The sequence below is a fragment of the Hesperophylax consimilis genome, chromosome 8 (assembly GCF_061612785.1).
Source record: "Hesperophylax consimilis isolate HC1 chromosome 8, BYU_Hcon_1.0, whole genome shotgun sequence".
NCBI classification, from domain to species: domain Eukaryota; kingdom Metazoa; phylum Arthropoda; class Insecta; order Trichoptera; family Limnephilidae; genus Hesperophylax; species Hesperophylax consimilis.
This window is the reverse complement of record NC_142843.1, coordinates 15,731,799-15,759,028: the sequence shown is the minus strand read 5'-3', so window position 1 is coordinate 15,759,028 and position 27,230 is coordinate 15,731,799. Positions and strand designations below refer to the sequence as shown.

General features: G+C 37.8%; 1 protein-coding gene across 1 annotated transcript; it reads left to right on the top strand.

Moving 5' to 3' along the window:
- LOC149421612 (zinc finger CCHC domain-containing protein 8 homolog) lies at positions 1 to 27,230 on the top strand. The gene is made up of 7 exons (XM_089634456.1): positions 1 to 769; positions 936 to 1,108; positions 8,653 to 8,857; positions 9,585 to 9,716; positions 15,954 to 16,149; positions 24,732 to 24,961; positions 26,208 to 27,230. The coding sequence occupies exons 1-7, from the start codon at positions 161 to 163 to the stop codon at positions 26,724 to 26,726; spliced, it is 2,064 nt and encodes a 687-aa protein (XP_089490582.1). The 5' UTR covers positions 1 to 160; the 3' UTR covers positions 26,727 to 27,230.

Genomic DNA, 27,230 nt, shown 5'->3' with positions numbered 1-27,230 from the left:
TATTTATGGTAATGTTAATTTTCAACCTGCTTGCGTTCCTTGCGTCCACTTGCGTTTTTACGAGGTTGTGGCTGTGAGTGGTGTATCTATGTTGTGGCTTATGACTAGTTGTTATTAGATAGTTAAGATTTATAATTTATTGTCCTCCAATTAATCTAAAATGCCGAAATCTAGAAGAAAAGGGGTTAACGACATGATTTTTGAGTTGGAAAATGGTGAAATCGAATCAAGTTCCTCGAGTGACGAAGCTTCGCCAAATGTTGATGCTGCAACTGGAGATTCTACTTTTGATATTACACCGATGATCGACAGTGAGCCGAGTCAATCTAGTGAACCTTTCTCTTTACCCGTTTATAATGACGATGCAGAAGTTTGTGACAGTCCTTCAGCCACATCTTTCGCAGGATGTGAGAACAGCAATGCTCGCTCTGTGAATCCTGTACTTTCGCCTGAAATCGCCTTACTTTCACCTGAAATCTCCTTACTTTCGCCTGAAAACACTGATGAAGATGAAACCCCACTATTTACCATACGCTTTCGGAATAAACTTACCGCCAAAAAGTTTAAACCCTTGCTAAAAGAAGCGTTATTAGACCTATTTACAACTAATATGGAAAGGGATGATGAATCGGACGAGGAATTAAACTTTTGGACAGTCGATTCAACTGTTAAAGATGATACCCTGGATGATTCAAATCTATTTGTTATGGACACCAATCCTTCAAACGTACCAATCTATGCTGACATGGACGTGCCAGCTTATAGCAAGGTAATTATTATAAAATTTTAAAATAAAAACAGTTTCATGACCACTGACTACAAGATGATCATTAAGAACATATTTAAATAGAAAAAAGCAGACCACGGCGATGTCAAATTAAAATTTATGTCTGCTCTTTTTGAATAATGAATAATATTTTTTTATATTGTTTTAGAACTTTGAAATTCTGGATAGTAAAGACCCTCCGGAAAAGAAACCGGCGAAACGAATGTCTCTGCGAGCCCAGGAATGCTTTAACTGTGACGGGAAACACACGCTTCGAGATTGCACTCTTCCGAGAAACTTCAATAGGATTAACGAAAAGCGGAAAGCCATGACTAGGCCAGGGTGAGTCAATTGAACGAGTCAACTCGGATATTTATCATAAAAATGATGGGTAAACTTTTAGAATGGCTGGCCACGCTCAATATATACAGGGTGTATCGGCACTAACCCGACAAACTTTAACCAGCTATTCCTTAGCACATTTGGAGTAAAAAATGTTATGTACACTTTGCTGTCCGGTAACATTTTTTTTCTTTTAAAAACAAAAAATAAATAAAATTTCCACACTCCGCTACTGCCCACAGTATAGGGGTAAAATAATTGGCAACGCCGCGCTACTGTCATCTCTTTCACACATATTCTGTCTCAAGTCCCGTGTGGTTCCCGCCACCCCGTCTCGTATCAGTGGTCAGTGCTGTTTTGGGAGTTCGCATGTCATCAAGTTTCTAGTTTCGTTTTTGTTTTGTTATCTAAGTTTTTACTGTTGAAATATGCCCCTCAATTATCCACCTGCCGAGCAAGCAGATATTGTTTTTGTTTATGGATTTTGCAATGGAAATTCACGAGCAGCCGTAAGGGAGTATCGCATGAGGTTTCCTGGAAGACGCGTCCCACACCATGCTACCTTTGTCCAGGTTTGTACCCTATCAATTGTTTATTGAAACTATTTACATTCATTGATAATGCCAAAAAGCGCTTTTGAAATTTAAACTGGGAACATTAAAAACATAACAAGGGGCCACCAACTTTAAAAATGTAAATTGTACTTTAGGTGATTTGTGTTCAGTGGTCACTAAACGGCGTTTTAAAAAGTTAATTAATTTTAATCTCTAATAAATGCATCATTCACTGCAATTGAATTCACTCCCTTTCTCACCATGGGATTATTTAAATTACTTGAATTCAATTTCACCCCTGTGAATCCAAGATATCAACCGTACCTAGTTAAGAAAATTATAATTTAAAACACTTTGTTATACATTTTACTATAAAAAAATGAAATAAATGAAGAGAAAACGTAAGTTTTCTGATATGTGCCTAAAATAAGTGTTCTTTAAAAATAAAATGAGTGAAAAAGCCCGCGATTGTTTATTTGACATTATTACTGAGCTGAATAATAAAAGCAGTTGTTATTTGTTGTTTTGTTTCAGATGTATCAACAATTGCGTGACTGTGGCATCGGACGGATTGAAGGCGCCGGCGGAGGACACAACATCGTTCCTGTGGCAGTTGAGGAGAGAATCCTGAACTTAATTACCGAAGACCCCACGCTGTCCGTGCGTCGGGTCGCTCTGATGATAGGACACAGGGAACACATGGCGGTATGGAGAGTTCTGAAGAAGCACGGGCTCAAACCTTTTCACTATAGGCGCTGCCAAGGCCTCATGGAGAATGACCACTTTTCCAGAGTCGTGTACTGCAGAAGAATGCTGCATAATGTCATAAGAGATGCAGACTTCATGAAAAACATATTGTTTACCGACGAAGCACAGTTCACTAAAACAGGAGTGCTAAATGTGCACAACTTGCACCATTGGGCTGAACAAAACCCCAAGCTTGTTCGGGAGTCGTCGAGCCAGGACAGATTTTCCATCAACATGTGGGCAGGAATCCTGGGAAATCAAATACTCGGTCCAATCGAGTTGCCTCCCAGACTAAATGGACCGATGTATTTGGAGTTCTTACAAGTGCAACTGGGCGAGATTCTGGAAGATGTGAACCTCGAATTACTACGGAGAATGTGGTTCCAGCACGATGGAGCCCCACCACACTATTCGATTGCCGTGCGGAACTACTTGGATGTCGAGTTTCCTGGTCGTTGGATAGGCCGTGGAAGTCCGGCCATTGCTTGGCCACCAAGATCACCCGACCTGACCCCCCTGGATTACTACCTGTGGGGGGCTCTCAAGGAAAAAGTGTATGCTAAGCCAATAGCCTCAAGAGAGCAACTGCTCGAACGAGTGATGGAAGCCGCTGCAGAAATTAAAGCAAATCCTGCAAACTTAAATAATCAAAATATAACAAGACTACACGCTTGCATCGAAAATAATGGTAGTCACTTCGAACAAATGCTCCAATAAAAAAATTAACATAAACTACATGTCCGCATTTTCATTTATTATTTATTGGTAAAATTCTCACAATGTCATTCATTTACACATCAATATTACCTACATATCAATATTTAATAAAATCTGTAGAAGAGTATGCCCGTCGGCATTCAACAAGTTTTTCGACAAGTGTGTCGAAAAGCGTCTTCTCTCTTTCCTACACACTAAATATTAATGGTTAAAAATGAGACGACTGATGCTTGTAAGCGCGCCAATACGTAAAAACAACGAAACTCGAATAAGAATTGCCAGGTGGGTTTTTTAATCGCTTTAATCTGACTTTAAACAATAATTAAACACGTAAAAATTATTTAATATAATATTACAGTACAGTACTTTGAACCTTCGCAATAAATTTATTTGATTTTAAGTTTAGTTTGTAGAACTCCATTTCAATTTAGAGATTTTTTTTATTTTAACAGTCTTATTAAAAAATTTATAAAAACAGTGTGTTTATAAACAAGTTCTGCTAGTTGTAATTATTATTACGCGTGACAGCTGTTTCACCTTCTGACGGCATTATCAAACTTTGGTAAAGCCACTTACAGACGACGTAAGTGATAACTTTCTTTTTTTATTATTCTGGCTTTATTGATTTCCGAGTAAATTGTCGTAAATTATTATTTGCTAATCCCAATATTATTTGCTAATGCTAATAATTAAGTGAAATTTTAAACAATGCAATAATAGGATTATTGCATTGTTAATTTCACTTAATGTCGTTGGTATTTCCAACTGATGACTCAGGGGTTTATTTCCCTGAATAATTAAGTATTTTGGGGTCTAATTATTATGCATTTCATTACATCCGATAATTTAAACAATTTTTATGTTGAATTGGGGTAAGTTTTATGGCTAAGGGAAGGAGTGGAAGGTGAGGAAGTACCTGGATATTCAGATCTGGTCACCAAATACGGCTAGTCATTTCAAGCAACGTTTAAATTCTAAACCTGGATATTCAGATCTGGTCACCAAATACGGCTAGTCATTTCAAGCAACGTTTAAATTCTGAACCTGGATATTCAGATCTGGTCACCAAATACGGCTAGTCATTTCAAGTAACGTTTAAATTCTAAACCTGGATATTCAGATCTGGTCACCAAATACGGCTAGTCATTTCAAGCAACGTTTAAATTCTGAACCTGGATATTCAGATCTGGTCACCAAATACGGCTAGTCATTTCAAGCAACGTTTAAATTCTAAACCTGGATATTCAGATCTGGTCACCAAATACGGCTAGTCATTTCAAGCAACGTTTAAATTCTGAACCTGGATATTCAGATCTGGTCACCAAATACGGCTAGTCATTTCAAGCAACGTTTAAATTCTAAACCTGGATATTCAGATCTGGTCACCAAATACGGCTAGTCATTTCAAGCAACGTTTAAATTCTGAACCTGGATATTCAGATCTGGTCACCAAATACGGCTAGTCATTTCAAGCAACGTTTAAATTCTGAATTAATTAATCAATTACGAAAAAGCGTGGGGTTAAGAATATTTTTTTTAAATTATAGTTGTAATTTATTGTCGATTTTTTAAAAAAATTGCGATATTTTAAATAAAATTTAATAATTATTGTTTAAATAAATTAGCAATCTGGCAGCATTCATTTGCAGGTGGTCAATCCAATGCAGTCATGACGTTTGTGTGAGTGCTTTCCTTTGTCTCAGTGTGTTGCGCAGCAGTTTTATATGAACCGTTTTTTGATTCATCGGGATTGTTTTTAAAACTATACATTCTTTGTACCTTCAAATTAGTGGAAATAAACTTAAGTGTGTCAAGCTGCTCGTTATATTCCGGTAATTCTGGAAGGCTTTTAACATAAGCAATAATATTCATAAATCACATTCCGCGAAGTTGTAAATAACTAAATTTATTAAAAAATATACGTTGTAGGATAGCCTAGCAAGTAACATTTTGACAGAGCACTTACGGTGATTTAAAAAACAACGGCGCTGTTCAAATAATCCAATTATTATTATTGATAAGTACCTAAGTGAGGAAAATTGTTTTTAAAAGTGCTCAGAATTATTGGACTTCGATTATAAATTCAGGAAATCTACTAATTAGTTTCTTAGTTTCAAAATTAGACTATTTAATACGTGAAACGCGTAAGAGGTGAAACCAAAGCATTCCAGAGGTGAAACAATTTAGATACAAAAATAAAACTGATGTGTACAATACAAGAAGACAATCAGTGATTCGCATACGAAAAATGTGAATAATCATTATTGTTAAATAAAATATTTCTTTTCTGGTACTGGATTATGTAATACGGGCTTCGTTCGCAGCAACACGCGAGAGTTGCGATGTTGCTTTCAAATTTTGACAAAGGATAAAACAGTGGTGACATGTGGTGAAAATATGTTTAATTAATTTTTTATTAAAAAAAAACGTTACCGGACAGCAAAGTGCACATAACATTTTTTACTCCAAATGTGCTAAGGAATAGCTGGTTAAAGTTTGTCGGGTTAGTGCCGATACACCCTGTATATATATATAAATGTGAAACAAAAAAAAAAAACATGGCCGAACTGTCAAAACAAATGAAATTTTTATGCAAAAAAAATTGAACTTTAATGCTGTAATTTCCATTCCCCCGGATGTAAATAGTTGGCTTTTATAGTAATTATGTTGAATCAAAGTGTTATTTAAAAAAATAAGCGTGGCCAGCGATCCTAAACAATTGTCATATGCTGAAGCTCTCTGTTTTAGCGATCCCCGTCACACACTTTTGCACACTAGTAACATCATGTAATATGGTGAGGTCATTGACCTTGTTTATCTATTTACGATGTTTTCAATTAAGACGTTAGGTTGAAATGATTGGGGAAGGGACGGGGTAGACGAAGGTTGTGAAGTACCTGGCTATTCAGATATGGTTACCAAACATGGTTAAAGCTATTTCAAACGATTCTGAACTACTACTAGTATAAAATGCCACTCTGGTACATGCCACAAATACGGCTGTTCAAATATAAAACACTGCAAAAGCCATTTTATAAAAATGTCTAAATTTTTTATAAAATGGCTTTTGTTGTATTTTTGGACACACAGTGAATCTACGCACCTTTTAGAATGAAATCAGGTGCGGTCCCTTCACACATGCTTTTGATGCTTCGCATCCCTTTGCGCTCTAGAGAAAAAAAATATGAATAATAAGTATTATTTATTTTCAAGTTTTTTTTTTAAGTGTTAGTACCGCACAAGAGTCCCGATTGTCTGGAACCAGTGTGACTATGGTATCCCCAGTTGCGGTATGTTGTAAGGCTGAAGGTAGTGGGGAAAGAAAGGAGATGGGAAGAACTTGGCTATTATTAATTTATTCCGAATTAAAAGCTTTTGACTTATTTTTTCTAGCTGTAAATAGCACTACTGCAATTTAATGACATAATATTATATTGCTAACCCATCAGCATACTAATTTTTATTTGTTACATCTGTGCATACTGCAGATGGATTTCTACTGTGCATTGATTACTGCTTTTTACTGAATGCTTACTGATTCTATTTGCACTTCAAACGAAACACTTTTCCTACTTTTATATAGATTTCATAAAAATTGTGATTTTATTATAATCTACCCAAGGTGAGTTTTAGCGCCTCGATGTCCCGCTGCGAAAGAAATGCAGCCGCCCAATCTTGTTGGCGGGTATGCCGATGGGTAGTGGACTTTTTGTCCGTAATTAAATGCTTTATATGGATGTCAACAACATCCAACATATAAAAAACTACTTTAATACAGAAATACTGCAGAATAGTTATAATACCTCCAACTTCTGACATTTCCCAAACATTCTGATTGCAATATGCTACACTAGTGCCTTCTAGCAGTGCAAATTGTGCAGCTTCGTTTTAAATTAGTGGCCTCTAGTGGCCAGAGTTGCCAAGTAATTACTGCCAATATTTTACTGGGGTTGTATTCTAGGCAGTGGCGGCTCGTGACTTTTGGGTTACTAGAGTTATAATTACAAAAATGGCTTAATTGATAGTGTTGCAGCTGAAAACGATTTTAAATTTATTTTTTGTATGAAAATTTTCAGGAATTCCGTGCGGCGCACGGCTATACTGAAATTTCCTGAAAATCTTCATACAAAAAATCGTTTTTTGAAAAAAAAAAAAAATCGTTTTCAGCTATAACAACATCAGAAATGCCATTTTTTATAATATTAACACTCTAGTACACCCAAAAGTCACGAGCCGCCACTGATTCTAGGGTATTTGGTATAATATAATTCACCGAATAGCGTACATGTTATGAATCGAGTGGATTATTTTTAGTGCGATTAGGAATATGTTTGTGTTGCACATTTTTGACAGTTGGTTTGAATAATTGATGATTATTGAAACAATGGGAGCTTTTAAAAGTGTCACAGTAACGGCACGGCAACAGCAATGGCAACGGTGTTTCAATTCTTTAATATAAGAGAGATGTATGATAATGATTGCATTTTACCTTTGAAGGAAGCAGATATACTTACATTGTTTGTCTCACTATTATTAAGTGTGTAAGAATGAGCTGCAGCCTTATTGTGATAAATAATGTACTTTTATGCTTTATTTGTGCCGTTGCCGTAGGAATTTTAAAGGCGCCCTTTGAATATTCCTCGATAACCTATTCAATGAATTTAATTTTAAATCTGTAATTGAAATTGCAGAGCATAAAGGATTTATAAAGCTAATTTGTTGTACTGTGTTTGTCAGTAATTGCATCTTGTTTGTGGGCTATTCTATAGATTTGTATATTTGATAGTGGGAATATACTTACTGTCCAGCATCCCTTCTAAAAAGAGTCACCGAATGTGAATACTATACATGAATTAAATCCATCACGACACATGCAACATTTCAGCATTGTGTGATGGTACTAGAAGATTTTCAAATATTGTCAGGTTATTCATACACCTGGAATATTTGTCTTTCTTTAAAAAATTATGTAGGTATATCAATTTGCTTATGCCGTCATTTGAACCCACAACATCGTAGATTCATAGTCGAGGAGCTTAACCGCTCGACAACAGATAGGCAGCGGAGTTTGTGATATTATGGTGGTCTCCTAATTTTTTACTTTGAAGAAAATGTATTCCATGTATACTAAAGAGTTAATAACAACAGTAAAATTAGTTTTCCTATATCTACAAAAAGAAGAATGAAGTTAAAATGATAAACATTGGTAAAATGTTTGCAATTGTCACACGCAGTGCAATTAATAATTCGAATGACAGTACCTACTGCCGCGCATGTACCGGGATTTCACATGCTTTTTGGCTGGCTGTAAATATCATCGTTTTGACGGTTTACATCTCAAGTACTACATATTGGTTATATTAAAAATATTCAAAAAGTTTTGTCCTCCGCATGCTCTAATTAATATGATACATTTGTAAATAACATGAAATTTCACTTAGGAAACAACCTCATTGAAAAAAATAAACACTAAAAATTGCTGTTAAATAAATTCAGCTTGCTAACCGGTTTGTTTGTAACTTGTAGGAGGTACCACACGGAGGACCTGTCGGGAGCCAAGGAGATAGACTTTGTGGCGGGCAGGATCTCGGGGGCCCTTCGGCGCGCCTTGGGGCTCCAGAGGCACCAGCTGCCTCAGCATATCTACCGCATGAGGCAGCTGGGGTACCCCCCGGGCTGGCTGCACAATGCCAAGATCACACATTCCGGCATTGCCATGTTCGATTCAGAGGTCAGTTTTAAACATAGGGAGATATGGCATGTCACTGTCACCGAATGACCAAACTGCACGGACTGTAACTTGTAGGAGGTACCACACGGAGGACCTGTCGGGAGCCAAGGGTGGCGGGCAGGATCTCGGGGGCCCTTCGGCGCGCCTTGGGGCTCCAGAGACTGTAAAAGTGGTGGAGCCCATAAAAGTCATGCTTTTGGTGTGCAGGTAGAAACGAAGGTGGGGCGCCGCTTTACCTTAATGCGATTTACAATAGTATGAGTGAACAATGTTTGCACAATTTTGTGCGTGTGATTTCATATTAATAATGGTTCATGGCCTATCTCCCTCGTTATTATTATCTATGATTTTAAACCTATTAGGCACGCCACAGACTGATAAAAAAAATAAATATGTGTATATAATGTAATAAATTTCCAATTAAAATAATTTTTTTCCATGAATTTGGTAAGGAACTTGTTCATTGTTCATTCATTCAGGTGATCACAGCAATCAGCAAAATTTGATTAATAAAATGGCTTTTTCAAATGCACACCACCTGTCACGGGCTAATTTATCTAGGGTTGGGGTTTAAAAACCAAGCTCTGCTTTCAAACTTATCATTTGTGACTGTTTCTGGGGAATTTGTTAATTTACACTGTTGACCGTCTTCACACAATAAAAATTACATTTGTGCTATGCCCAACTTATAAGCCTCTTTTCAAACCATTGTTTTTAATTAACCCAGGGAAAAGCCGTTGCAGATCCGGAAGATGAAGATGGTGAAATAGGAACTGAAGGGTCGAAAGATAAATACGATGTAAAGAAAATACTGGATTTTCCTGGATTTAACATCCCCGCTAGTTCCAAGTACACAGAAGTAAGTGGATTTTTAATTCATAAACAAAAATATGCATGTGTAAAGTGACACTGTGTATACAATATCGGCAATCATCTTACTAGTGTTGAGTCACTCATACAAAAGATGCACTATCAATGTCCCATACAAAAGGTAAAATGTCCCGCCACCTCACAAAATATATTTGTCGCAATTGTTTTTCTTTACATTACTACAAATGTTTTGTTTCTATACAAATTTGCTACTATAAAGCATAAAGCATAGCATTTAGAGCATAAGCTCGGCAATCAGAAGTCAATCAAGAAATCAAGAGTCGTGAGGTGGTTGTGTTGTATTGGCACTACATTTCGTGTTTTAGACCCACTCTACATTGAAGTGCATTTAAACATTAATATATTATAAGATTTACCCAAATTTGTGAAAAAAAAATCATTCATAACAAATATTTAAACTGTTAAAAATGCGTAATTCGATTTTTGCGAATATATCGTATCATATTATAATTTTGTAATACTGAATCTGGCAGACAGCCGTGGCGGTAAAACGCCGTAAAATGTCTTTACGTGGTTATACATCGTCCTAATTCATATTATTATTTTGAAAATCTTAATCGATTTACACAGTAGTCTCGTATTTTTTCAAATTTATTCCGAATATCTGAGTTTGAAAAGCTGGCCATGACTGTAATCACCCACGAAAATTCGATTTACGCGCAAAAATTTCATATTTTTATGAATTTTCATATCTGAATTTAAAGGGTGGGTGCTGCGACGGAAATCGGCCGCGAAATTTCGATTTAGCTGTAAATATATCATATTTTTAGGAATTTATTTTGAATATCTCAATTGAAAGGGCCAGCCGCGACCGAAATCGGCCCCGGAATTTCGATTTACAAGTAAACATATTGTATTTATAAGAATTTATTTCGAATATCTGAATTGAAAAGGTTGGCTACCATGGAAATTAGCCCCGAAATTTCGATTTATATGAAAATGTATCGTAGTTTAGCGAATTTATATTGAATATCTGAATTTAAAGAACCGTCCGCGATGAAGATTGGCAGCAAAAATTCGATTTACATGGGATTAAGACGTGATTGATAGGGTGGCCGAGGAAATTGATTTTCCAGTATTTTATACATATATTAATACTCAGTTTCTTTGTTTTTTTTCGGGGGCATTTATGCGAAAAGCGACCGCTCTCCCCCTCAAGTCGATACGACTCGAGGTTCGTTTTCGCTTGCAGAGCGTTTCGGAAAAAAGTTGCCTTTCATTTGTTTCGGGCTTCAGGCGAAAAGCGACCGAGACGCCTCTCTGTCGGCACAGAACCCGGGGTTCAATTCGGCGTGGAAAAACAGAAAAAACGAGTCAGTGGAAAATAGCAGTAACTCGACCGGATTCGTTCGTGGCAAGATGTCGACAAAAATTTGAGGAACTTCTGGCGGCGGAAACTGGAAGCGCTCGCGGCGCGCCATACTGAGGCGCCTCAGTGCGCTCTCCCGCCGCCAGGACGGCCCCACTCTGACAAAAAGTTGATTTGCGGCCGTTGAATTGTCAGAGCTTCCTGATTGGGAATCGACGTTTCCCGGCGAGAAATCACGAGTGTTGCCAAACGCGCGGTTTCGAAACGGCCAAATTTTGGTGCATTTTCGCAATGTTTCGTTTTCATCGATCGCCACCGATCTGTAAAACTTTTTCTCCTTCACCGTTTATATTTTTATTCAATTTCGAACGCACCCCGAACGCGAAATGATTCAATTTTTTTTTCGTGCGCCTCTCTCGCCCGTCCTACATATGGCGCTCGGTTCAAAATGTCTCACAATAACAGGCTAAAGTTTGACATTAGCTATTTTAACAAAAAATGCCAACAGTCGGGCTTTTGGCCAATCAGAAATAATAGCCAATCATAGACTAGCACCGAAGTGATGTGCTTTTATTTTAGGGATGTGAATTCAAAGAAACGATAAAATCTGTGTAGGTTCTTACTTTGGCCGTTTATTTTTTTTAAATCGATAATGCTTTTGAACGAAATAAAATAAAGTTTGGTAAAAATAATTTGACACGGGTACCGTCGCCCCGTAGTGAAAAACTACATCAATAGCGTCTCGCAAATTTATAATTTGTACCAGGAGCGCAGAAGTTGGGTAAGGTTAGCCTGGGAGCCATTCATATTAAAACCTAATTGCGTTATGTAAATATTTTTTCGGTAATTTTTTTAAAAAATTAAATTAAGTTTGAAATGACACCTTTTTTCCTCCATAATGATAATTCTTATAAAGCCATTTCTGCCAAAAATTACCTCGAGGACGCTGTAATCTACCAGGATCACAGAAGTTTGGCAAAGTTATTTACTATTAAAAACGGATTATTTAATTGTTTTTTTTTATATACTTTTACCAATAAAAGTTTTTACATTTTGCGTGTTTATAGAGCAATGTTTTTTTCCAAAATAAAACTCGCTGGGACTTTTGAAGAATGTCAGTGACAAAAACCGTACATACGATATGGGTATCAAATTACGCGTCTCGACCTACACAACCCGAACGGCTCGGTGAAAAAATGATCAGTAAGCTCCTTGGCTCTTTTTTTTCTCAAAATATTCAATTATTTTTAAACACACATATATTTTAATACATTTGTGGTCACACATTCATTGCTTCATTCACATGCAAACATACTTATAACATTTTAAATTTTGCGTGTTTTTGAGGTTAGGTTAGGTTAGAACATGGGAAAAGGTATTAGAATTAAATCACAAACCAGTCTATACAAACCTAGCGTAGCCCACAAACTACTTGTAAACTGGGATATAACTCTAAAGGGGACGCGAGCAGGCGTTATTAAAGGGGCAATTTTTTGTTACAGAAAATAACATAAAAAATAGTTATTAGAATCAAATCACAAACCAGTCTATACAAACCTAGCGTAGCCCACAAACTTCTTGAAAACTGGGATATAACTCTAAAAGGGACGCGAGCAGGCGTTATTAAAGGGGCAATTTTTTGTTACAGAAAATAACATAAAAAATAGGTATTAGAATTAAATCACAAACCAGTCTATACAAACCTAGCGTAGCCCACAAACTTCTTGAAAACTGGGATATAACTCTAAAGGGGACGCGAGCAGGCGTTATTAAAGGGGCAATTTTTTGTTACAGAAAATAACATGGAAAATAGGTATTAGAATTAAATCACATACCAGTCTATACAAACCTAGCGTAGCCCACAAACTTCTTAAAAACTGGGATATAACTCTAAAGGGGACGCGAGCAGGCGTTATTAAAGGAGCAAATTTTTTGTTACAGAAAATAACATAAAAAATAGGTATTAGAATTAAATCACAAACCAGTCTATACAAACCTAGCGTAGCCCACAAACTTCTTGAAAACTGGGATATAACTCTAAAGGGGACGCGAGCAGGCGTTATTAAAGGGGCAATTTTTTGTTACAGAAAATAACATGGAAAATAGGTATTAGAATTAAATCACATACCAGTCTATACAAACCTAGCGTAGCCCACAAACTTCTTAAAAACTGGGATATAACTCTAAAGGCGACGCGAGCAGGCGTTATTAAAGGAGCAAATTTTTTGTTACAGAAAATAACATAAAAAATAGGTATTAGAATTAAATCACAAACCAGTCTATACAAACCTAGCGTAGCCCACAAACTTCTTGAAAACTGGGATATAACTCTAAAGGGGACGCGAGCAGGCGTTATTATAGGGGCAATTTTTTGTTACAGAAAATAACATGGAAAATAGGTATTAGAATTAAATCACATACCAGTCTATACAAACCTAGCGTAGCCCACAAACTTCTTAAAAACTGGGATATAACTCTAAAGGGGACGCGAGCAGGCGTTATTAAAGGGGCAATTTTTTGTTACAGAAAATAACATGGAAAATAGGTATTAGAATTAAATCACATACCAGTCTATACAAACCTAGCGTAGCCCACATACTATTTGAAAACTGGGATATAACTCTAAAGGGGACGCGAGCAGGCGTTATTAAAGGGGCATTTTTTTCCTATAGAAAATCACAGTTAGATTAGGTCAGGTTATACAGGGTGTATCGGCACTAACCCGACAAACTTTAACCAGCTATTCCTTAGCACATTTGGAGTAAAAAATGTTATGGGCACTTTGCTGTCCGGTAGCATTTTTTTTTCAATTAAAAACAAAAAAATTTAAAATTTCCACACTACATCACTGTCATTGGCATTGCGTTTCGTGTTAAACAGCTGTTATAAGCAAGTGTGTCAAAAAGCGTCTTCGCTCTTTCGCACACACTAAATAATAATAGTTAAAAATGAGACGAATGGTGCCGTGCTATTTCATTGTGACTGTAAACGTGCGCCAATATAGGTACACACGTGCATTATTCAACGGAATTCGAATAAAATATTTGCCAGATGGGTTTTCAAACTTTATCAAAGGATAAAACAGTGGTGACATGTGGTGAAAATATGAATAATAATTTTTTTATTAAAAAAAAACGTTACCGGACAGCAAAGTGCACATAAGATTTTTTACTCCAAATATGCTAAGGAATAGCTGGTTAAAGTTTGTCGGGTACGTGCCGATACACCCTGTATATATTAATTTAATATTTACAGATTTTATTTTCTTTGACTGAATTAGTTCGTAGGTAGGTAATAAAGCTAAATCCATTTATTTGAAAGTGAAATATTGCGTTTTACCGTGAAGCGGAATTCGTAACTTTTACCACATTTTGTTATTTATAAGTTTTAAAATTTTACGTGTTAATTGAGCAATGCTTTTTCCAAAATAAAACTCCCTGTGACATTTCAAGAGTGTCGCTGACAAAAACCGTACATACGATATGGGTATCAAATTACGCGTATCGACCTACACACTCCGAACGGCTCGGTGAAAAAATGATCGGTAAGCTCCTTGGCACCTTTTTTTCTCCAAATACACATTTCTTTTTTAAAATTTTGCAGTCCCACACCCTCGCCTCATCTACATTCAAATACTACACCACGCACCACATTTTTACCCATTAGTTGCCTGCAACGGTCAAAAAGCTAGTATTCTTAAAATTTTGAATTATGTGGGAATTCATTCATTCGAATTTTGATTTTGATGTCCCATGGATTTCGAATTTACGGGGTTTTACTGTAGTAGCATACTTGCCTAAATTGAAATTCCAAAATTGTGCCCTATTAAGGGTTAAAGATATGAATTAATTCTTTCTGCAAGCAATAGATGTTCATTGATGGAAGTTCAAAACTTAGCCTTTTGTGGTAGGTGGAAAGTATCTTCGCCTCTGTATTAGTGATGGGTCATGACTCATTTTATTAAGAGCAGGAGCCACAATACCAGCTCAATATTCTCATATAGCTCATAGAGTCAAATCAATTGAAAGGGAGCCGTGAGCTCAGAGAGTATGAGCAATGTGAATACTGTGTTTGCACAATTCAACTCGCCCGATACGACTCTCCGATACGGCTCCCAGCTCTCAGCGAATGAATGATCGTACGACTCTTGGTACCGGTAAGCCGCCTCGTAACACAAGATAAATAAGCTATTAGGTAGTTCGAAGGTGTAGTTACTTATGTCCTAGTCCAGATGTCGGACTGTCAGATGCCGTTGACATCTCTGAAATATGTATTAACAATTAATACTTGGATAATTTTAATGGCGCTATTTTCATATATAACATCTCCTGAAAAAAAAGGGTAACCGTTCAATTGAGCCGTGGTACAGTTTAGTCAATTGTGCGGCTCGCTCATGAACGACTTATCGCTACTCTGTATTCTCACTCACTTACCCTTATTCACCTTACTCGTATATTATGAGATTTACTATATAAACATAATTTTGCTGTTCACCAGATTTTTTTATGCACGGAGCCATTGTAGTAAAATTACATTTTTTTGCATACTTCTAATTTTATCTCGCGATGCTTGAGCATAATGTTAACCTTCGGCATACCAAGATGCAAAACAAAACGTTTTTATCAGCGAAATAATGTTAACCTTCGGCGTGCTAAGATGCAAAACAAAACATTTTAACCAGCGAATAACTGAGATACCCCACATATTTTATCATTATAAGGCTATATTTACAGGTTTTCCAATAACATAAAAAACTAAAATAATTAATTAATTAACCATTTAAATTTTATCAATTTTAGAGATTGTGGTTTTAACTGCAACCAACTACCAACTATGCTTTTGGCAATGGGATTTGTTTCCTGTATGTTGAATACTGAGTATCTTGTCTCATTCCAGGAGTGCGACCTTTACAACTGTCCGCCCATGTCGGAGAATGACAGCAAGACTGCAATGCTGGTGCGTCTGGCGCCGCGCAGGGCGGAGGCCTACCGCCGCAAGAAGCTGGTGGCCCCGCCTCCACCCCCGCAGGATAAACATCCCGAGGACATCAACGTCCACACTGACATGGACATTGATGAGGAAGGCAACCATGGTATGAGGAATTTTACATGGAGAAAACTTAAAATATATATGTTTTAAACGACCGGTCGGTGGCTGAGTTGACATCGCATTTGGGTCCCACCCAGGCGTAGTGTGTTCAATTCTTCGGCTGGCTAAGTCCTCCATCACAACACAAGCAACATTTTCCGCTTACTGTGGTGGTAGTAGGAGATTTTAAAATACTGTCAGGTTATTCGTAACCCGGGAATGTTTGTTCCTTTAAAAAAAATGCCCTGATAGGCTTTTTCATACTATATAGTACATCTTTTTTTGAGAAATTACAATGAAATTCTTTTATAATAAAAGTGCGCAAGAGTTAACAAAATACGTAACGTAATAATAGATAATCTGCAATGTCCAATGAAACGACCATAAAAAATTGTTAACCATAATTTATAAACTAGAAAGAAACAATTGGCACAGTTGGTAGTTCACTTATGTAAAATGGTAATGTCTGTCCAGTCGTTCATTTAGGTATGTTTTGATTAAATTCAGGAGTTTACCATAATCCAATTTAGAGTACATATTACAATTTTAACAAAAAGGTTCATTTTTAATGGTTTATTTTTCATCTATTTTCTAATGTTGGTATATTTAAAATATTAATTAACTTAAAGTAATTTATGTACTCTAAAGGTTAAGTTTAAAAGTGTAGAAATTTTGTTTTTATTATAGGTATTTTTAAAATACAAGAATTCCAACTGCCCGGAGCAAGTGGGACTATAACATATATATTATAGTCCCACTTGCTCCGGGCACCTGGTATATATATATATATACCAGGCGCGGTCCGTCTATACATGCTGTGGATGCTCCGCATCCCTTGCATTTTAGAGTAAAAAGATTTGGACTTCTAGCCGTAAACAGTAATACTGCAATTTAAAGATTTTAATAGTTCTACAGCGACCTTAATGTGATTTTTTTACAAAAACGGCGCTGTAAAAAATCATACAAATATTATTATTATAAGACATTGTGCATATTATCGTCCCGTTTCTGTGTAGTACGCACAAAAAACGACACAATACAAACAGCGCGGACGAGTCTAAATACACATGTCTATGGTCTCTTATGAGTTCGTCTGACGTTTTGTCAAATGTTCGCGCAAATTTATAAAAAAAAACAAGTAAAATTCAAAATTGAACGCATGTACCGGAGTGCTGATGCGACCAAACACAATTTCGCTTTATTTTACGCAGTGTAAATCGTATACTTTAAATGATATTGTGTCAAAAAGTGATGTTTTTGTTTTTGTGATTTGAGGTTAGGTATCAATTAGGTACCAAGCAAATAGCTGACGCATCTCTTTATAGACTTTTATTTCTTATTGTAATTCAATATTAATAAGCCATGTAAATTCAATAACCACTCGACCGAAAGAGTGAACGGAACTAAATATGGAGGAATTAATAGAAAACATAAGAATCGATATTAATAAAATAACAACTGTAAAAGACTCGAAAATAAAACAAAGTTTGGAAAACAATATTAAAAAGGTGGAAGAAGCAATAAAATGTGAACAATTAAAACTACAAAATAAAATAATTCAATTGCAAGACCAAATAATTATTATTAATGAAAACTACAGTCAAAAATTAGAAAAAATAATCACAACAAATCAAAACTTAGAAAAATATCAAAATCTCGAAAATAAAACAACTACGAGAAGTTACGCTAACATCACAAGTGGAAAATACACGACACCTAAAATTCCAGTATTCCCCGTTATAATAAAAACTAAAAACGAAAATGAAGACATAAAAGAAACAATCATGAAGAATGTAAAAATATCTAAACTAGGAATCGGAGTAAGTAGCATCAGAAAGACATCAAAAAATGAATTAATAATCAATTTACAAAAAGCAGATGATATGGCCAACATCAAAAATGAAATCACAAAATTAAAACTTGAAGGAATACAAATTGAAAGCATTGATAAAAAAAGACCGTGCATGATCTTTAAAGGAATCAACGAAAAATACACACATGAAGAATTTATATCGGATCTAATTCTGCAAAATGAAGATATAAAAATAATATATGAAAAGGATCCAAATAAAATAAAATATAAAGGAACCATACCAATTAAAAAATTTCTACAAAAAAATATCATCCTCGAAACCAGTGGAGATTTGAGAAATCTGCTAATTACGAAAAAAAAAGTTAACCTTGGTTTTTACCAAATAAAAGTTGAAGATTGCAACCCTCTAATGCAGTGTTACCATTGCCAAAAATATGGGCACACAGCAGTGCGTTGTCTTCAACTTCCCAACAAACCAAAATGCCTTCATTGTGCGGGTGAGCACAACATTAAAGACTGCAACAGTAAAAACGAAACACCAAAATGCATAAATTGCACAGAACTTAATTTAAAATTCAAAACCACAAATACAACAGACCACAAATCAAATAGCGAAAAATGTAAACACAGGATGAAAATGCTTGCCTTCGCTCAAGAAAAAATTGATTACAATTAAAAATGGCCGATTTTATAATAAAACAAATTGACGAAAAATACAAAATAACCGAAGAAATATGTCAAAATATTACGGAAGTCAATAAATGGTGTATTACAAACAATAACCCATTCTTAATATTACATATGAACATCCGAAGCATAGCAAAAAACCTAGATGAATTCTTGATAAATATTAATGATCTGCATACATCACCCACCTGCATAGTGTTAACGGAAACGCCACCTTAAAAAGTATTCCGAACAGTTGAACTGAATCGTACCAAATATAAACAAATATAACAACACCCCCATACACACAAGCCCTGCTTATTTATGGGGGTACATCGAATACTTATATTATGTAATTAATAACCTACTATATTGTGTCATTATATTATGTAATTGTTATATTATGTAATTCGTGTATCTTTTTTTTACTAATAAAAAAAACTAAAAAAAAAAAAATAAAAAAAAAAGGTGTGGAAGCGATCTGTAAACCGTATCCAAGAATGCTAGAACGTACGTTCTTTCCACGCTTGCACACTGAGACCTGCAAGCCAATATCTTCGTCAACTTTATACAATATTAATGACAGCATCCAACGTACAAAAACCGTCTTTAGTGCTCATATGTATAATGCACAGAATCAAATACTCTACTACTAATCCACTGGATTGTATGCGCGTGCTGCTTTGACAGTTTGCTTTGAGCTCGAATACTGAAGTCGAATTCTTATTGAATATTATTAACCTGCGATTTACTTTTTAATCATAATTTAAATAAATAAAAATGAGTACCCAAAATAAGTTGGATACTTCGCCAACGTGTTCTAAATGATAATATTCTTCTACGGGAAAATAAGCATTTGAATTTAAAAAAAGACAGAGTGGCTGACACGGCGCCACCTATAATATTATTCCATTTGCGCCGCGTCATTCACCCGTGACCGACACATAACATAACACAAAACTCTATAAATTCACTTCATTTTCTTCAAAGTAAATTTTGAAATACGTACTTGTATCTATTCTATTATATAAAACCTAAAAATGCAAAAACATTTTTTTTACACTAAAAAACAAAACCATATCGGCGGTCAACATTGTTAAACTATAGAAATCCCAATTATTCAGTCAATTATGTATTTGCGCAGAAATACGTAAAATACTAAAATGATATGTCAAATATTTAAACTAATATAAGGAGGATAGTAATTTTGGGTACTAACTACTCCCCCACTTAGCTGTGGGATAGTTAAAAAAAAAAACAAAAATATGGATGAGAGAATCTTGCTATCATAAGTATGTTACAGTTAAATATGACCGAAGAAGGACCCGAGACCCTTGCCCCGTCAAGGCAAGAGACCTGGGTTCAAGTCCTAGATGTGACCGTATCTTTTGCTGATTTTTCTGTTTCAATTTCGTTTAAGGATCGCTAATATTGTCTCCTATAATTATATATTACAATTTGGGGTTTTACTCATAAGTTATTCCGAAGATAAATATTCATCCTAGACTTGCAGAAAAGTCAATAGATGTCGCACATTTAAATAAAAATAGGATATATTTATCCAAGACACTGTCTAGATAGCATTTAGTTTGAGTTGAATCTTGCGATAATACGTAAATATAACAGCCAATAAAAATGCACGGTGAGAAAATGAAGATAATGTCGGTAGTTCTCATTCGAAGTATGATACACTTAAATATGACCGAAGGAGATCGGGTCCCATTAGCTCAGTTGGTAGAGCGGTGCCCCAGCAAGGCGAGGGTCTAAGTCCTAGATGTGACCGTCTTCCTTATCTCTTCCGATCTTTTTATGATTTTTCTTTTTAAAATTTTCACTAAAGAATCATCTACAAACTTTGTCATAGAAACTAATTAAAAAAATGTAAACTTGATTAATTAATTAATTCATTGTGAAATAACACAGGTAAATAAATGAATTGCGGACGCCAATTCGTGGATTCGTAGCCGAGTACGCACGGCCACGGATGTCACCATCTTTGTTATAGTAGGGAGTTCGCTTCATCACTTGTCATTTACTAAGATTTATCAACAGAACTATAAAAATGTTAGTAATAAGTCTTAAAAATGTTTGATATTATTTTGATTATGTATGCTATTGAGTGGCTAAAATTGCAATCGTTCGTAAATTGATTGGTTGAAATATCAAAAATGAATATGTATTTAGTTTCCAACTCTTTTAACCCTTAGCACTCGAGTGCCGCCATAGGGGCGGCATGCATGGTTTTCCATATTTCTAAAGTGCCGCTGCTATGGCGGAAAGAAAAAAAATTCTATAAATATTAATTTATATTATTGAAAAATATTGTAAAAATCCTTTAAAATTCTTTGATCTTTTTAGTTATCACAGACTTCAGTTATTTATTGAAATATTATTTTTATAGTTTAAAAATTAATTTGGTAGGCGGGAATGGGTACCGCCGCCCTGGGAACCATTTATTGGATGACCAACACCTCTGCCACAGGTCACCCCAAGTGGTTCGCTATGTTTGGTGACTTAGCAGGGGTGCCCGGGTTCATGGGTTAAGGTTTGCCCAGGTCTTGGTGGCGGGTGTGTCGGCCCACCTTCTGCGTGGCGGGCCGGTTGGGAGATGCTGGTTGAGGGAGACCCTTTACAACCGGTTACCGCTGTCCGGGCCGCTCGATAGTACAGGGGCCCGACCCTCAGGCTCACAACTAAGGGTGGACTGCCCCATCAGCGAGTGAAAAAACCCCGCCACTGCTGTTGTGCCGGTTCGTGACCGGAGGGGACCCAGCAGCAGCGTTTGGGGCGCATTGGATGCCCTCTCCAGCCGGACTCTCCCAGCCTATCGCCTAGCACCGCAGTGGGTGGGCTGGAACCAAACGCTTATCACTCCTGGACAGCCTGAACCCCAGATTCCTACCCACCCCTCATACCTTTCCTTTCCAGACCTTCCTTTCACCTCATAAAAAAAAAATAATTAAAAAAAAAAAAAAAAACTTAAAATCATAAACATAACACAAAACAAATTTAACATCGTTACAGCGGCGAATAGCAGGCGTCCCCGGTGCGGGCCAAAACTGTTGGTAAATTTTGCCAACATTCGCGGCCTGCACACAAATTTAAATTCCGTTCATCACCATCTTTTGTCTCAACGTCCCAACCTTCTTTTCCTATCCGAAACTCAGATAGCCGAGCCGCCAGACTCCTCCTATCTGGACTGCCCGGGCTTTACCCTTGCAAGCAAGTTCCGACTCAAAGGAGGAGTCTGCCTCTATAGTCGAGCTGACGTCAACTGTGTACGACTATTGAGTCTGGAAAACTCCAGATTCGACGTAATGTGGGTGCGCGTCAATCTTGCCAGTACGGCAAGATTCTACGCATGTCTATACCGCTCACCGAACCATAGCAAATCAGACATTTCCGAGCTCTTCAAACATTTGAGAGACACTATTGATGATCTCTTGCCCAGCTACCCCTTCGGCCGAGTTTATTGTTCTGGGGGACTTCAATGTTTATAACGAACCATGGTTGAAGTTCTCAGGCCCAACGGACTCGGCTGGCCGACAGGCGGAATCCTTTGCCATTTGCTACGGATTAGAGCAACTGGTTCAGGAGCCTACAAGGGTTCCTGATGTCCAGACTCACCGCTCCAATCTGTTAGATCTATTCTTAACTACTGTGCCACACGGTTATAAGATTGACGTCACAACGCCTCTGGGATCATCCGACCACTGCCTAGTGACGAAATCAATCCCCGTTAGCCTCATGGCACTATAGGTCAGCAGATTGGTTCGATATGCGGGCCCATTTCAACGCTTTTCGGTGGTCAGCTGTTTGTTCGGACCCTTCAAGATGTGCCCAGGAGATTGGTGAAGTCATAAAATCGGCGATGGATGGCTTCATACAATCGACTACTAAAGAAACTGGTGTGGGTTCAAAGCCGTGGTTCAGTCGACAATGCTCCGAAGCAGTTCGACGAAAAAACGCGGCTTACCGAGCCTACAACACATCTCGAATGCCCGAAAGCAGATCAGCATACAACAAATCGGCAAAGGAATGCAAGAGAATGGTCAAAATTCGAACACGACCTGCAGATCAGCAAAAAGCTGGCTGCCTGCCCGCAAGGCAGCAGAGCATTCTGGTCGCTTGCGGGCTCGATAGGTCGGAATTTTTGCAAACCCAGTTTGCCACCTCTTACCAGACATGACGGCTCACTAGCAAACACCGCCACCGAAAAGGCTAACCTATTAGGGAAAATGTTTGCGGAAAACTCGACCCTCGATGACGGAGGTGCTGTTCTGCCGTCGGTTCCTCACTGCGGCTTCTATATGAAAAAGCTGAGGATCGGGCATCGGGATGTACTCCACGTTATACGGGGGCTCGATGTTAACAAAGCTAGTGGACCTGATGGAATACCTGCCATGGTATTGCAGAGGTGTGCTGCGGAAATAGTTCCAGTTTTGACAAAGCTCTTCAAAATGTCCCTGAAGTGTGGCACTGTGCCCTCTGGTTGGAAAAAAGCGGTCATTCACCCTATTCCCAAGAAAGGTGACCGCTCCAACCCGGCCAACTACCGCCCCATAGCGATCACATCAGTTCTGTCCAAAGTGATGGAACGTGTGATCAACGACAAACTGCTCACATACCTCGAGAAGAACAAAATTATCAACGACCTCAATACGGATTCCGGCGGAACCGCTCGTGCGGTGATCTTCTCGCGTATGTGTCGCATGTTTGGGGGCGGTGCCTGGAACGTCACGGTGAGACCCAAACGGTCGCACTAGACATATCCAAGGCCTTTGACCGGGTCTGGCACCGAGGACTTGTCAACAAATTGCCTTCTTACGACTTCCCGCATCCCTGTGTACGTGGATTGCTGACTTTTTAAGGGATAGGTCGATTCAGGCGATTGCTGACGGTTTCACCTCTTCCTCGCACTCTATAAATGCTGGCGTCCCACAGGGATCGGTTCTGTCTCCGACTTTGTTTTTGTTGCACATCAATGACCTTTTGACATGTGCACCGATTCATTGTTACGCGGATGACAGTACAGTTCATGATAGCTTTTTGTTTGACAAGCCCCCAAAGGGCACACAAGCTCCAACGGCTCGGAGGGCTTTGAAGCAGAGAATGGACGGTTATCTCGAGAGTATTTCCTCCTGGGGTAAAAATAATCTCGTCGAATTTAATGTTTCAAAGACCCAATCCTGTCTGATTACGTCTAAAAGGGATCCAAATTATAATCTAGTCTCCTTCAACGGAAGCAATCTTCCGAACAGGCCTTCCATTGATATGCTTGGTGTAACTATAAGTGACCAGCTCAGGTACGGGGGCTCCATCGAAGCCAGAGTAAAGTTGGCCTCTCAGAAGCTGGGCGAACTGTACAGGGCCCGTAAATACTTTAATAGTACACAACTGCTGACCCTGTACAAATCGCAAGTGCGCCCTACTGTCAAATTTGGCAGCCATCTCTGGTTCGGAGCCCCAAAATACCTGAAAAAAACCCTTGACTCTGTGCAAAAACGGGCGGTCCGTTTGATAGATTCCCCAATCTTAACAAACGGACTGAAATCTTTAGAGCACAGGCGTCAGGTAGGTATGCTGTCCTTGTTCTATCGGTATTACAATGGAAGATGCTCTGAGGAACTAGCGTCATTGATCCCTTCGGCACCGGTGCGTAGTCAGGATACACGCCAAACGCGCGCCCAACATTTGTACACGGTTGACATTTGTCACATGAGAACGGGTCGCTTCTACGATTCGTTCTTAAGTTCAACAGCTCGGCTGTGGAACGAACTGCCGGCCTCTGTGTTCCCTCCCTCCTACAACATGGGACTCTTCAAGACCCATGTTCACTCCTTCCTCTCCACAAAAAGACCCTCCACACAGCATCCCCAAAGATGACATAGGCCCTGAGGGAAATTATTTTCTTCAGGGCCTCCTGTGTGGAGTTAATATTAAAAAAAAAAAAAAAATAATTATAAATCTTAAGTACCACAATTAATTTTGCTACCTAATTTAATTTTACGCTTTGCATTCTACCTGACTTGGTGTAACTTGTTCGTCAATATAGTTTTTTTTGCTACAATGTCAATGCGTTGATTGAGTTGTTTTTTATCTTCTAGATCGACTAGGCCTGTCCACCAGCCTGCTGCTCCTGCCTCCCCCGCCGCCCCCGCCCGGCGAACCCCCTGCGCCCCCGCTGCCCCCGCAGGCCTCCCCACCCCCCTTACCCTCGCAGCCCCCGCCCCCTCCTCCGGACATTCCCCCGCCGCCCCCAGACATCCCTGCTCCCCCTCCGGGATCTCCATCTCCAACTCTGCCAGAGGGAGCACCACCCACCCCCGATATACAGGTTTGTAAATACAATAATAATACATTAGATGACTTCGATTTGACACACTTCATTTAGCAGTTGGTGGCGTCTCTATTGTAGATTTTATAGATACAAAAAAATATTAAACTAAAAATAGTTTGAAATGATTTGAGATTAAGAGGATTAACACAGGCAACACTGTATCACTGCACCACAATCTACATTTGCCCTCATGATGGACACAGCAAGGTTGTCTGAAATGTTTGCTAAAGGAGGAAGTGCAACACGGTGTAATATCACAAAAATCAATAACGATAATTAAAAATAGTTTGTTAAAGCATATCAAGCTCTATTTCTCTTTTTGTGCCGACCCTAAATTTTCACCGTACGCCGTCTTATTCTATGTTTGTCACTTGTTTTTTGCAAAATTATGTTTTTGTGAATTGTACCGCCTTACCAGATGATGTGTTTATAAAAATAGGATATGTTCTACCTGTATTATTCTATTGTAGTTTCCCCAGAATAGCAAGTTATATTCAGAGAAATGTTTTTTTTAACGTTGAACGTTGGCGTTCAGGAGGTTAATAAGTTATTTTAAAGATAATGAATTGTGATGGTACTGTCTTAATAATAATTCTTATTTAATGCGCAGGCAACATTCTGCTGATGCGCTAATAATAATAATGGCAACACTTCTTCTGGATTTCAATTATTTTGATCTTGTATTTTATTGAGTCTGAAAACACTATTACGTACAGTGGTTCCACTAAAAGGTTGACCGCAGTAGAGTCAAGAATATTACAGTTGTAATTTTGTCCTCACCAAGAGATTGGCCGCAGTGAAAGCAGGAATTAAAGGTGTTACTTTGGATCCCCAAGAGATTGGTGGCGGTGGAAACAGAAACTAAAGGTGTTATTGTGAACTCGCCAAGAGATTGGTCACGGTGGAATTAGAAACCACACGCAGCTATTAACATATATGTAATATTTCAATATTATTTAGTACAAAATTATTTGCAGTTCCAGATTTTGCCACTGTTAATCTTACGGTGGCAGGAGTATAATAAATTAGCAGCATCATTGGGTTAAATTTAGAATAAAATTAAATAGAATTTTAATAGGACTGTTGCGGGGGTACTTAATATCTGTTGTGACGAATATCGGCGAGGAAATATAGTTATTATGTGTTCCTCGAATATGTAGATTTCGGAGTTACATAGTTGTAGTAATTACCCCGCGCTATTTAAGTAAATGTTTTTTCATTTTGTATAAAATAATGTTTTTAGGAAGAAGAATTAACCCTGGATGACCTTGAGACTCGCAAGATGCAACTCCTTGCCGCCCTCGGTGAGAACACTTCCATCTGTGTGGATGGAGCACCTTCAACTCCCAAGCCAGAGTCAGCTGAAGACTTGAACCAAACACCAGCAACTCCCGTGAGGGGTGCTAGCGGCCGTGAAGGAACCATCAGCGCCACCACTACTCCTAATTTAACCTCCACACCAAGAGTATCTTCCACTCCCGTTCAATCTTCAACCCCTGGCCACCCCAGCAGTACGAACATCAGTGTTGTCAGTTCCCCCGTGACCCCCCGGTTGGGAGGAGTGCGACAGAGCACCCTGGGGACCCCCATCATGGCTAGCGGCATCAGTAAACTCCCCGCCGATATCAATTTCGCAAAAGATATTTGCGATGTCATCAACTTTGAAAACCTGCCAGACTCCACTGGAAAGTACATTCAGATGAGCGCCCTCATCAAGAAGGTGAGATCGGCAGTTTCCAAAATTCAAGAAGACAATAATTAACTTTTCGTTTTTATCCCAAGTAAAAACTCCTACAAATATTTTTAAATTACAGGTGCTATAAATTTGTGGTGTAGTGCTTGAAATGATTTTTGTATAAGAAATAAATTCATCAGTCACAATAATTACCGTCATAGTTAAAAAAATTGAACTAAACAGTAACCTTTCCCTGAACACTCACACCACCCGAGCAGAGATTGTATGTATTCCCCGAGCAACTGCCCAGACTGCCTGACTGGTCGCTACGCCACTGTCAAACGTGTATTACATATTGTTATGCAAGATGTTAGTGCAATCTAAAATATTGAGGTATTTTAATATGAAAATACCACACATTCTGATTATACTTGTGAAAATGAACATAATACAAAATTATGTATGTATGAACCTTTATAAATTATTTTCTATTAATCTGATTTTGAATTCTGATTATTATACTTGTGAAAATTAACAAAATGAGAAATTATGTATGTATGACACTTCAATAAATATTTTATATTAATCTGA

Coding starts and splice junctions, on each gene's coding strand:
- LOC149421612 (XM_089634456.1), top strand. CDS start 161: ATGCCGAAATCTAGAAGAAAAGGGGTTAACGACATGATTTTTGAGTTG. Junction 770..935: donor ACGTGCCAGCTTATAGCAAG/GTAATTATTATA, acceptor ATATTGTTTTAG/AACTTTGAAATTCTGGATAG. Junction 24,962..26,207: donor CACCCACCCCCGATATACAG/GTTTGTAAATAC, acceptor TAATGTTTTTAG/GAAGAAGAATTAACCCTGGA.